We start from the raw sequence: 13,158 nt of genomic DNA on the forward strand, positions 1-13,158 counted from the left end.
AATTGCTTCCTTTTTGAGCACAGTTTAAAAGCTCTGCCTTCTCTGGGACCAAGGTCTCAATCTGTGAATCTCTACAATGGGAAGCAAGATTGAGGCTGGGGATGCCTACAGCACCCCTCTGCCTGTGGCCCAGGAGCTGAGCCTTCTGGTCTAGCGAAATGAGTGGAGATTTAATGGTGTTCCCCTAGCATCCAGGGGAGCAGGGGATGGTGACCGCTGCCCAGCTCTACCTTGGAGCTGCAGCATTGAGATCACAGAGTCTCCTGGACCTCTGCTGGTTTCTGCTGCCGATGGACTGAGAGGAAGGCTCGCCTTCCTCCTCTGTAGTGAGGAAGATCCTGCCTCACCTCAGCAGGTGAGGCAGCCAGTCACCAGGAGACTCTGCCAACACAGAGACCAATTCAGGGCCAGGAAGTATCCTGAGACTTGCTTAACACTCCTCCTGAGCTGGGGTTTGCACTGCTGCCATCTAGTGGGAAGAAGAAAACTACACCCAAAATTGATTGGCCTCCGGTGCTCACAGTACTGTGGGTAGCCCTAGAGAAGTGGACTCTCTGATGGTGTTTAACTGCTTGGTATAGGCATGCTGGGGATAAGGAAACTGGGGAGGGTCTGATCCTTGAGGAAATGGTAACGGGGCTGCTACCCTGAGTTCACGGCATCTGGTTTGGCTCTTCGTATCTCTTAACTGGCAGAAAGTCAGAGGAGAAAGGACATAGAGGTGGACTCCCGGAGCCCAGCACTCAGTGAGAGGGGACAGGGCATGGAGTTGGACTCCCGGAGTCCAGCACTCAGTGAGAGGGGACAGGGCATGGAGTTGGACTCCCGGAGCCCAGCACTCAGTGAGAGGGGACAGGGCATGGAGTTGGACTCCCGGAGCCCAGCACTCAGTGAGAGGGGACAGGGCATGGAGTTGGACTCCCGGAGCCCAGCACTCAGTGAGAGGGGACAGAGCATGGAGGTGGACTCCCGGAGCCCAGCACTCAGTGAGAGGGGATGGGGCATGGAGGTGGACTCCTGGAGCCCAGCACTCAGAGGGGACGGGGCATGGAGGTGGACTCCCGGAGCCCAGCACTCAGGAGACTGAAGTGGAGAATCAAGAGTTCAAGGCCTCAGCCACATTGAGAATTTGAGGACAGTCTGGCCTGTGTGAGACCCTGCAGAATGGGGGGCTTAGCAAGTAAAGGCAGTGTCCACCATGCTGATGGCATGGCGGAAGGAGAGAAGAGACCCCCACAAACTGTCCTCTAATTGACACAAATCTACTGTGGTTCATGTACACATACACACATGGGGGATTAGAAAAAAAATGCCATTGTTTTAAAAACTAGAGGTCCTGGAGGTCTCAGAGAATCCCTCCCTCCAGGGATGATGCAGAAGAACAGAGAGACCTGGCCAGTGGTGGCCTAACACTAGATTGCCAAGCACTTGTGAAACCCCTATTGAGGACCCTTTTGTACTTGAAGGCCTCTCCGTTGGCTACTTTCCTGTGGCTGTGCTGAATGCCATGACCAAGGCAGCTTAGAGAAGAGTGAGTTTGGGCTTGCGATTTCAGAGGGATAAGAATCTGTCATGGCAGGGAGCATGGCAGCAAACAGCAGGCATGGTGGCCGGAACAGGAAGCTGAGAATCCTTAACCACAACCATGTCCATGAGGCCGACGTCAGTTGCCGCCTAGGGCTTTAATCTCAACACCAGCCTCCAGGGACCCACTTCTCCAGCAAGGCTGCATCACCTGACCCGCCCCAAACAGCGCCACCGACTGGCGGCAAAGTGTTCAAATGCCCAAGAGTACGGGAGACATTCAGACTATCACAGCCTCCGCCAAGCAATGTCCTTGGTGGTTTCTACATTAGAAATTAAAGCTGAAACATTAACATACCCATATTATAACAGTAGACTGGTTGTATTAATATGACATCTTAATGAGTGGACACTATCTTCCAAGGCTGATGGAAAGCATGGATCACACCTTCGCAAATCTCTTAGAGGACCAGTCGGCAGGCTCCCATAGCTGTTTCTGTATGCAGTCCCTTGCAATGTGTCGTGTTGTTTGGTGTTGACCCACACATGTGATGACATTCTGGCTTCATGTGTGGTTGGGAAAGGAGACGCCAGAACACAGAAGGTGGCTTTCCTTTCTTGGTCATTTATCTTGGCCTCTGGAGCCCAGCGTCTTATGCACGCTAGGCGAGAACCCATCCCTGAGCTACACACCCAGCTCTGATAGTGGGAGTTGCTTTCCTATCCCTTTTTAAAAAAAAAAAAAATAAGTATATGGTGTCCTGCCTGCAGGTATGCCTTCAGGCCAGAAGAGGGCACCAGATCCCATTATAGATGGTTGTGAGCCACTACATGCTTGCCAGGCATTGAACTCTGGATCTCTGGAAGAGCAGCCAGTGCTCTTAACCACTGAACCACCTCTCCAGCTCCCTTTTCTTCTTCTAATACATATTATTTTTAGAGTAGTTTTGGGTGTACACAGAAATTGGACCAAAAGCACCTCCCATATATTCCCAGCCCCCACTTCCCATAACCTCTCCTGCTCTGGACATCCCAAACAAAAGGTACACACTGTCACAATTGAGCCTACATGGGCACACCATCATCACCAAAGTCCTTAGTTAAGCTAAGGTCCCCTCTTGGTGGTGTACTTTCTTGGCTTTGAGACATGGTTTCGTGTATCCCAGGCTAGCCTCCAGCTCACTGTGCAGTGGAGGATGACCTCACACATTTGATTCTTGTCTCCACCTCCCACACGCTAGGATCACAGGAGCGCACCATCATACCTGACTTTTTAAAATCGCATACTTTTTTATTACTAAAACAGGCCATCAATATGGCTCAGTGGATAAAGACACTTGCTGAGCAAACCTGCTAACCTGTTCGACCCATGGAACCCATAGTAGGAAGGGATTGATTTCCGCACTGATACTCAGGAGAGTTCTCTCTCTCTCTCTCTCTCTCTCTCTCTCTCTCTCTCTCTCTCGTGACTCCAACCCAAAAGGGATATAAAGGCTAAGTATTGTGATACATGGTTTTGACTTTGATTCCAACACTCAGAAGGCAAAGGCAGGCAGATCTCTGAGTTCTAGGTTAGCCTGGTCTATGAAGACAGTTCCAGGACAGCCAGGTATACACAGTGAGACCCTGTCCAAAAAAAAAAAAAAAAGGAGGGTATAAAGTGAGCTTAATGGCTTCCAGTACTCAGGAAAGTAGAAGCAGGAGGGTCAGGAGTTCAGGGATCAATCTAGGCTACATGAGGCCCAGGAGTGGAGACAGAGCTGGTAACAAAGTCAGCCTGGTCATTCTGTAAATGCTTCATCATCTAGGGGCCAGAAGTCTGTCCAAGCCTCCTACACCTGTCACTTCTTACCTTGAATCGTTCTGTGGCGGAATTTAGCTTCTGAACTCTGCTTAACCTGTGTCTTAGGCTCCCTTGATGTTTGACTCACTTGCTTGTTCCCCACCCACTGACCTTTGGTTCCTCTTCTCTGTGTGGCCACCGAAGGGGTGGTGGGGGGAGCAGGCCCACCTGTCTACACTGTCATCTTGATCAAATCTGCACATCACCCGGTGACAGTGTAATTGTCAACCCAAGAGAACCTAGAACTACCTAGGAGACAGGCCTCTGGGGCATTCCCTTGATGGAGTTAACTGAGGTATAAAGACTGGGTGGCACCATTCCCTGACTGGAATCTTGTTTAAATAGAGAACGGGGGCTGAGCAGCTGCAGGCATTCGGTCCTGTTTCCTGATTGTGGCTGCAATGTGACCAACTGCTTCAAACCCTTTCTCCCTTAAGTTGGGTCTGTCAGGGTAATCAATCACAGTATCACAGTAATGGGAAGAGGAACTACGGCCCAGCCCTGACCAAGAGACCCATAACCTTGACTCCTTATGTCTCTGAAGGAGACAAGCCGCACAAGTGTGAGTTCTGTGACAAGTGCTTCAGCCGGAAGGACAACCTGACTATGCACATGCGCTGCCACACGAGCGTGAAGCCACACAAGTGCCACCTGTGCGACTACGCGGCCGTGGACAGCAGCAGCCTCAAGAAGCACCTGCGCATCCACTCGGACGAGCGGCCTTACAAGTGCCAGCTCTGCCCCTACGCCAGCCGCAACTCCAGCCAGCTCACCGTGCACCTGCGCTCGCACACCGGTAAGCCTCTCCCCCCAAGTCCCCTGCTTTGCTTTCTCTGTTGGGTGCTTCCTTATGACACAAGCGACTGAGATGAGTTTGCGGGAAGAAGCACAGGGATTTGGAATCTGACCCGATACAACGTGTTCAATCGTCTTTGCCAAAACACCAGTTTTCAGTAGATCGGTGTGATGGCTGTATTTTGTAACCATATGGAATACAGGAGGGGAAGGTGATCCATCACAGCAGCCACGTGTCAAAGGATGCGTCTCAAATAAAAATGACTGGCCAACTAGGTGTTTTTAGTGTTTTGGTTTACTCTCTGCCTGGCGGGCCTCGTTTATGTAGCAGAGCCAACTGAATGCGTTTGCAAACCATACGAGTCTTGTTCTTGAAGGTTTCCCCTTGCTTCTTGGTAGGTAGGACTCCACAAAACTAATGTTAGCTAGATAAAACCAACCTATTATAGTGTGCACCCATTCACACACAAGTAGGTGGATACAAGCAGTTCAATAAACTCATAGATGGCGAGACCATAGAAAGGTGTTGGCATTTAAAGCTGAGTTCAGCCAGGCAATGGTGGTGAACACCTTTCATTCCAGCACTCGGGAGGCAGAGGCAGGTGGATCACTGTGAGTCTGAGGCCAGCCTGGTCTACACAGAGAAACCCCTGTCTCAAAGAAGCAACAACAAAAAAGAACTGGAGAATGTAGCCAAGTTAGAGCAATTGCTTAGAACATGTGAAGCCCTAGGGTCCATCCCAGCACCACATAAACCAGGCATGGTGGTGCACAGCTGTTGTCCCAGCACATGGGAGATTAAAGCAACTCTGGTGGTCAGAGTTGAGTGAAGATCAAGGCCAGGCTGGGATACACGAAATCCTGTGTCTTAGAGTTTCAGTGGCTGTGAAGAGACACCATGACCGCAGCAACTCTTTAATTAGGTGGCTTATAGTTTCAGAGACTCGGTCCATTAGCATCATGGTGGGAAGCAAGGCAAAACACAGGCAGACGTGGTGCTGGAGAAAGAGCTGAGAGTTCTGTATTTTGATTTGCAGGCAATAGGAAGTGAACTGTGTGTGTCACTGGGTATAGCTTGAGCATAGGAGACCTCAAAGCCCACCCCCACAGTGACACACTTCCTCCAACAAAGCCATACCTTCTAATAGTGCCATTCCCTTTAAGGACCATTTTCTTTCAAATTACCACACTGTGTGTCACAAAGTAATTGACTATGAATGTATAATTCTTTTTTTTATTTAATAAAGCTTTATTTTTCCAAATATACAACTGATTGAACCTGTTCATGCATCTTTACCAGCAGCTGGGGCATCTCCTCCCTTTGTGTTTCTTGTGTGTAGTACTTGGGCTCTCTGCTTTGAAACCAGCTTGATAAGTGAACATATAATTCTATAGCCACATGCAAGAGGAACAGTAGTCTATTCAAAGACTCAAGAGTTTAATTGAGTAAAGAAATGAAATATGTTAGGCCCAGCAATGAATCCTGGAAGCCAGAGTACTTGGGGAATTAGAAAGAGTTTGGCTAAATTGATTCTACTGCCAGCAGAAATGCAGGTAAGGTCCATGAAGAGATAAAACAAAAAGGCTTGAATTAAGGTAATGCTGCTAGGTGGGGGGTAAGGACACCAATAAGACAAGGCCCTCTAAATCAACAAGGCCAATACACACATGAACTCACAGAGAGCTAGACAGCATGCAGAGGGGCTGCATGGGGCTGCACCAGATGGGGTCCTAGAGCTGGAAGAGTCCCTAACCCAAAGCTATCTCCTATTGAGAACCACTAGCAATTGAAAATTTTCTCTCTCACTGAGGAAACACTGTTCTTAAGGGTAGACTGCACACTCAACAGTAGATGCCAACTGAGGAAACACAGTTCTTAAGGGTAGACTGCACACTCAACAGCAGATGCCAACTGAGGAAACACTGTTCTTAAGGGTAGACTGCACACTCAACAGTAGATGCCAACTGAGGAAACACAGTTCTTAAGGGTAGACTGCACACTCAACAGCAGATGCCAACTGAGGAAACACTGTTCTTAAGGGTAGACTGCACACTCAACAGCAGATGCCAACTGAGGAAACACAGTTCTTAAGGGTAGACTGCACACTCAACAGTAGATGCCAACTGAGGAAACACAGTTCTTTTTTTTTTTTTTTTTTTTTTTTTTTTTTTTTTTTGGTTTTTCGAGACAGGGTTTCTCTGTGGTTTTGGAGCCTCTCCTGGAACTAGCTCTTGTAGACCAGGCTGGTCTCGAACTCACAGAGATCCGCCTGCCTCTGCCTCCCGAGTGCTGGGATTAAAGGCGTGCGCCACCACCGCCCGGCTGGAAACACAGTTCTTAAGGGTAGACTGCACACTCAACAGCAGATGCCAACTGAGGAAACACTGTTCTTAAGGGTAGACTGCACACTCAACAGCAGATGCCAACTGAGGAAACACAGTTCTTAAGGGTAGACTGCACACTCAACAGTAGATGCCAACAGAGGAAACACAGTTCTTAAGGGTAGACTGCACACTCAACAGCAGATGCCAACTGAGGAAACACAGTTCTTAAGGGTAGACTGCACACTCAACAGCAGATGCCAACTGAGGAAACACTGTTCTTAAGGGTAGACTGCACACTCAACAGCAGATGCCAACTGAGGAAACACAGTTCTTAAGGGTAGACTGCACACTCAACAGCAGATGCCAACTGAGGAAACACTGTTCTTAAGGGTAGACTGCACACTCAACAGCAGATGCCAACTGAGGAAACACTGTTCTTAAGGGTAGACTGCACACTCAACAGCAGATGCCAACTGAGGAAACACTGTTCTTAAGGGTAGACTACACACTCAACAGCAGATGCCAACAGAGAACGAACTCCATGGCATCTTTGGAGTTTCCTTGTCTTGTAATGTCATGTCAATCTTTTTAAAATTTTATTTTATTATTTTTTATTGTTGTGTTTATTTCATTTTATTTATTTTCTCCCTGCCGCCACCACCACCACACACACACACACACACACACAGGGTTTCTCTATATAGATTTGGCTGTCCTAGAACTCACTCTGTAGCCCAGGCTGGCCTTGAACTCACAGAGATCCCCCTGCTTCTGCCTCCCAAGCGCTGGGATTGAAGACAGACCCCACCACTGCCTCGTGATCTCTCTTTTTGCCCTTAGGTCCTTTACACACCTATCATAGCTTCCAGTTGAGTGTCTCTGTGAGATTCCCAAGTGTGCAAACCAGTGGGTCTCTGTTTCTTGTGCCTCCTCTTGGGTGCTTTTCCTTCTCTTTGTTTTGTCCTATTCTAATGTGTTGTTTTCTGTTTTATCACGTTATGTTTTATTGTATTATTATTATCCTTTAGAGGCCTGTTTGTTTTCTAGTGGGAAGAACCTGGATGGAAGGGGTAGGGTAGAGAAGAAATGGGGGGAGTAGAAGGAGGGGAACTATAATCAGGTTATATTTTGCGACAAAAAAAGGTCTGTTTCCGATAAAAGGGTGGGCGGGACTAGAGTTGCTAGTTTATTTAACAACTTCCCAGAAACTAAAAAAAAAAAAGTTAGAGGATGAAACGCCAGAAATTAGAATTATTATTTCTGAATAGTCTAGGAAGAAAAATAATCAATAAAGAATCTTGCAAGTCAAACAGTGACACACACCTTTAATTCCAGCACTCAGGAGGCAGAGGCAGGCAGATCTCTGTGAGTTCAAGGCCAGCCTAGTCTGCAAAACAGGTTTCAGAACAGCCATGGCTACACAGAGAAACCCTGTCTTGAAAAATCAAAAAACAAAAATAAATAAATAAAATAAAATCAAAAACCACCCTGACAATTTGGAACTTGTTGCAAAGAGAAGAAAAAGAAACTCAGTTCTGGTGTGGGCCGCTGTTCTCCTAGAAGGTAATGCTGGGAAAGCAGGTCGTTGCCATGGGCACGTGGCTGTTGAGGATGACTTAGGGGCTTTTCTGTAGCTGATAATGACTAAAGTAGCCATCCCTATGATTACCAAAAACCTCTACAAGGCCTTCAGAGAAAATTCTCAACTGCACCACCTTGGAAAGCTGTGGCTTTTCCACTGGTTGCACCCAGTGCGTGGTGCCTGCCACCTTTGTGTGTTAGCTTTTTAGATCGTTCTATTCTGAACCAGGCAAAGCGCACGGCTTTAAGCCCAGTACTTAATAGGCAGAAGCAGATGGATCTCCCTGAGTTCAAGGCCAGTCTGGTCTACAAAGCAAATTCCAGGACAGCCAGGACTTTAACACAGAGAAACCCTATCTTGAAAAAGAGATTTTTTTTAAATGTGTATGGATATTTTGCCTGCGTGTTTGTATGTGTGCAGTACTTGTGGAGGCCACAAGTGGGCGTCCGAGTCTCTGCTTTGGAGTTACAGGTGGTTGTGAGTTACCATGTAGATGCTGGGAACTGAGCACGGATCCTCTGCATGACTAAGCAGTGCTCTTAACCACTGAGCCGCCTTGCCTGCCCTGTGTCTGTAAATCTTATTTGAAGAACTCATATGCAACATATATTGCGTTTCTAGAACCCAAGTGTAATTGAGTGTGGACTTGGTGGGGGCATGGTACTGAGTTTGGGCCCCTGCTACTAGAACTCTCTGAGTGCTGGTTGCCTCATCCTTAAAACCGGCAACAGTACTGAGTTATTGAACATGGTAAGTGTTGCCACTGGGAAGTTGAAAGGCATGGTTCAAAAGACCTAGCCGTTTCCTGGTCAGGTAGATGATGCATGTCTAGGTGGGAATTCTGCTGCCTGTCCACGCTAATGTAATCATCCCTTCCGTTGCTAGGGGACACCCCCTTCCAGTGCTGGCTCTGTAGTGCCAAGTTCAAAATCAGCTCGGATCTGAAGCGCCACATGATCGTGCACTCAGGGGAGAAGCCTTTCAAATGCGAGTTCTGCGACGTCCGCTGCACCATGAAGGCGAACCTCAAGTCGCACGTCCGCATCAAGCACACCTTCAAGTGTCTGCACTGTGCGTTCCAGGGCCGGGACCGGGCGGACCTGCTGGAGCACAGCCGACTGCATCAGGCTGACCACCCCGAGAAATGCCCCCAGTGCAACTACTCCTGCTCCAGCCCGGCCGCCCTGCGCGTGCACAGCAGGGTCCACTGCAAGGACCGGCCCTTCAAATGTGACTTCTGCAGCTTTGACACAAAACGGCCCAGCAGCCTGGCCAAGCACGTGGACAAAGTGCACAGGGAAGGGACCAAGACAGAGAACAGGGCCCCGCAGGGGCAGGGCAAGGATGGGCCACAGGAGAGCAGCCCCCACCACGTGGCCCAGATTATCACCCAGAGGGCCTTCCAGTGTGACAAGTGTGGCGCCTCCTTTGTCAGGGACGACTCTCTGAGGTGCCATCGGAAGCAGCACAGCGACTGGGGTGAGAATAAGAACTCGAACTTGGTCACTTTCCCCTCAGAAAGCGTTGCTTCGGGGCAGCTCAGCCCGCTGGTCTCTGTGGGGAGGCTGGAGAGCACCCTGGAGCCCAGTCATGACCTCTAGAGCAGCGTGAGTGGTCTTAGGAATCTGAACAACGCTGGTGCCAGCCCCTCGTGGTGACACCATGAGGAGGACCCCTTGCCTTCTCCTCCAGAGTTGGCAGCCCCAACCTCCCCAGCCTCCAGCAGCGGAGCAGCTGACCCAGCAGGGCAGAGGTGCCAAAGGGGGACCACAGAGACTATTGCCCACGGTCCAGCTGCCTGCTTGGATGATGCCTTGTGGCTTGGGTCATTCGAAGGTGGGAGCCACTAAGCACACCTCTGCCCCGTTGGGGAGAGTTGCTCTGCGTGGATTGTGGTTTGAAAACTGACTGGTCTCTGGCGGAGTTATTAAGCTGGCAAACCCAGAACACCGCATCTAAACTGAGCTGTGGGGGTGGGAAGGAGTCGGTGCTCCGTCAGGGTATACGGTAAAGCTCTTTCTTAACTTGAGTATGACTGTTAGTGTTGGCCTTATACATTTGTGCGGTGTCTTTTCTGTGTTTTTTGCAATAAAAAGTGAACTCTATAGAGGGATGTGAGTGGCTTTACAACCATCCTTAGACAGGCTGTCCCCACCACCCTGTCAGTAACCAATGCCAGAGGCTCCTCGGATTTCCCAGTGAATAGTCTCCCAGGGGAAGCGAGATGCAGTTTGAACTGAAGGTGGCGCCAAAGATCAAGCTAGCCCTAATGGCCTCCCGTCGGATGTTACGGAATTTGAACCGCAAATGAAAAAAGTAAAGTCTGGGGCCCAGGGTGTCCTGGACAGGGTCCCAGGTGAGTGGAGCAGACCAAGACTGGGGTCTTCCATGTAATACAGAGGACCCTAACTCAGTCCTCCGATCAGACCTGTCACTCAGCTCCAGCGTCCAGATTGCTTAAGTAGCATTTCATTTGTATTTTAATAAATAAAGCTTGCCTGAAGATCAAAGTAAAACAGCCCCACTGGTCAGCCTTACAGACTAGGCAGTGGTAACACATCTTTAATCCCAGTAGCCACACTAGTTGCCATAGAAACCAAGCAGCGCACACCTTTAATCACAGTGGTGCCTGTCTTTAATCGCAGCACTAGAGAGGATTATAAAACTGGAGGAGAGGCCGGGCGATGGTGGCGCACGCCTTTAATCCCAGCACTCAGGAGGCAGAGGCAGGCGGATCTCTGTGTGTTCGAGACCAGCCTGGTCTACAGAGCTAGTTCCAGGACAGGCTCCAAAGCCACAGAGAAACCCTGTCTCGAGAAACAAAACAAAACAAAACAAACAAAAAAAAAAAAAAAAAACTGGAGGAGACAGCTCTCACACACAGTCTCATTCTGAGATTTCTGGGGGCAGGATCACCATTTTCCAACCAAGCTGAGGTAAGAGCCAGTGGCTGTTTTGCTTTTCTGACCTCAGGCAAGTTTGTTATAGGCAGAGGCTTTATCACTGAGCCACACCCCAGCTCCTCACTGGGGGGTTCTAGGCAGGGGCTCAGTGACTGAGCCCTATCGGATTCACCTGTTAGTCATCCAGAATTCTGTTTTCTGCCCCAGCTGGTTTTCTTCGAGCACTGCCCTTGTTTAATATGAAATTGTATGTGAGTTGGACTCGGTGAGCTAGCCTGATATCACTTAGCAAATTTGTTTGTTTTCTAATTGCGGCACACCATGCCCGTCTACACTCTATGCGCCACCGTACAGTTCGTGAACCGGGCAAGGGGCTGAAGATTGAAACACACAGAGACACAGGTCATCCTTGATGCCAGAATGCCCCCTTTATTGTGTTCAGGGGCAGCTTATATAGGGATAGCCACGCACCAGAAACCATTCCCCTGCCATCAGGAACTCCCGAGGGTCTCGTGCTCAGAGCAGCTGTAGGCACTCAGATCAAGGGAAAACAAGCTGCTTACAAGAAATTCAGAATCTGAGGGTTCATAGCTCCCAACATCTAATTATTTTTATTATTTATGTACATTGGTGTTCTGCCTGAATGTCTGTCTGTCTGAGGGTGTCAGATTCCCTGGAACTGGAGTTGCCGTGTGTGTGCTGGGCATCGAACCCAGGTCCTTTGGAAGAGCAGCCAGTGCTCATAACCACTGAGCCATCATCTCTGCAGCCCCCTTGTTTTTTGCTTTTGTTTTGGTTTTTGGTTTTTGTTTGGCTTTGGGAGGGATTCTTTTTTTTTGTTTGTTTGGGTTGTTTTGTTTTGTTTCGAGACAAGGTTTCTCTGTGTAGCTTTGGAGCCTGTCCTGGAACTTGTTCTGTAACTCAGGCTGGCCTCAAACTCACAGAGATCCGCCTGCCTCTGCCTCCGAAGTGCTGGGATTAAAGGTGTGCACCACCGCCGCCCATCTTGTGTTTTGTTTTTGAGACAGGGTCTCTCTACTTAGCACTGGCTGTCCTGGGACTCACTGCACTGACCAGACTGACCTTGAACTCACAGAGGTCTGCCGCGCCCCAGGGATTAACGGTGTCCACCACCACAGCCAGTTTACTTAGCAAATTTGGATTCATAGGACACACAGGGGAGCAGAAAGTTTGGGGTCAGGTGTTGCCTATTTTAGGCATTTGGGGCTATAAAGGCTCCCTTGCAACCACTCAGCTCTGCACTGTTTTTCAGAATTTAGATTTGATTTTCTATGTATAATGTTTTGTCCGCATGTATGTCTGTGTACTACATGTGTGCCAGGTGCCTATGGAGGTCAGAAGAAGGCATTCAGAAAGATCCCTTGGAACTGGAGTTAACAGATAATTGTGGGCTGCCATGTGGATGCTGGGAACCAAACTTGGGTCCTATGCAAGAGCCACAAGTGCTCTTAACTTCTGAGCAATGTCTGTGGCCACAGCTTTAACACAAAAGCAACCAAAGGTGGCAAGACAGAGTGAGCAAGTCATGCAGTGAAATGCCATGGAAACAGATCACTCCGGAACAGTCGTATGAGCTAAATCGACAGAGAAATGACTTGCAGAATGCAACAGAAGAGGCCAGACTCACAAGCATTCATGAATTGGGTTGACAGAAAATATAGTCAAGTTTGCTGGTGTTTTTTTTAATTTTAATAAATTTTTAAAAGGACCTTCAGCTGGGTATTGCAGGCTATAGTCCCATCATTCAGCAGGCTAAGGGACTAAGGCCAGCCTGGGCTACATACTTTGTCTTCCTAAAAAAAAAAAAAAAAAAGATGTCGGTATAGAATAGCTCAGTTGAAGAAGAACACCTGCCCAGTGTGCTCAGAACCCTGGTCTAGTCTTGAACCCCACACACACCAGACAAAGGTGTGTACTGGAATCCAGCAGTGAGGAGGTGGAGGCAGGAGGATTAGAAGTTCAAGGTCCTCATTAGGAGAGACTGAGGCCAGCCTGGGGTACCGGAGCCGACTGATGTGTACCTACAGTCCTAGCACTCAATAGGAGGGTCGTGAGTTAAAGGCCAGCCTGGGCTACAGAGTAAGGCCCTGTCTCAATCGGGGAAGAGAGAGTCTTGGAAGCGCTTCGGGAAGGGCTGTTTCATGCCAGCTAGGGTCCGGGCTGCG

The 13,158-nt window shown here is 48.9% G+C and overlaps 1 protein-coding gene across 1 annotated transcript in view; it reads left to right on the forward strand.

Annotated features, from left to right (window-relative positions):
• Positions 1-10,016, forward strand: part of Zfp64 (ZFP64 zinc finger protein) — a 63,817-nt gene extending 53,801 nt beyond the window's left edge. The window contains exons 8-9 of the mRNA XM_041670976.1: positions 3,912-4,163; positions 8,955-10,016. Coding sequence (XP_041526910.1) covers positions 3,912-4,163; positions 8,955-9,670 — 968 coding nt within the window. The 3' untranslated portion in view covers positions 9,671-10,016. The remainder of the gene's footprint in view (positions 1-3,911; positions 4,164-8,954) is intronic.
• The last annotated feature ends 3,142 nt before the right edge of the window (positions 10,017-13,158 follow it).

The sequence above is a fragment of the Microtus oregoni genome, unplaced genomic scaffold, assembly GCF_018167655.1.
Source record: "Microtus oregoni isolate MIOR12 unplaced genomic scaffold, Mior012 000020F_ref0000438, whole genome shotgun sequence".
NCBI lineage: Eukaryota > Metazoa > Chordata > Mammalia > Rodentia > Cricetidae > Microtus > Microtus oregoni.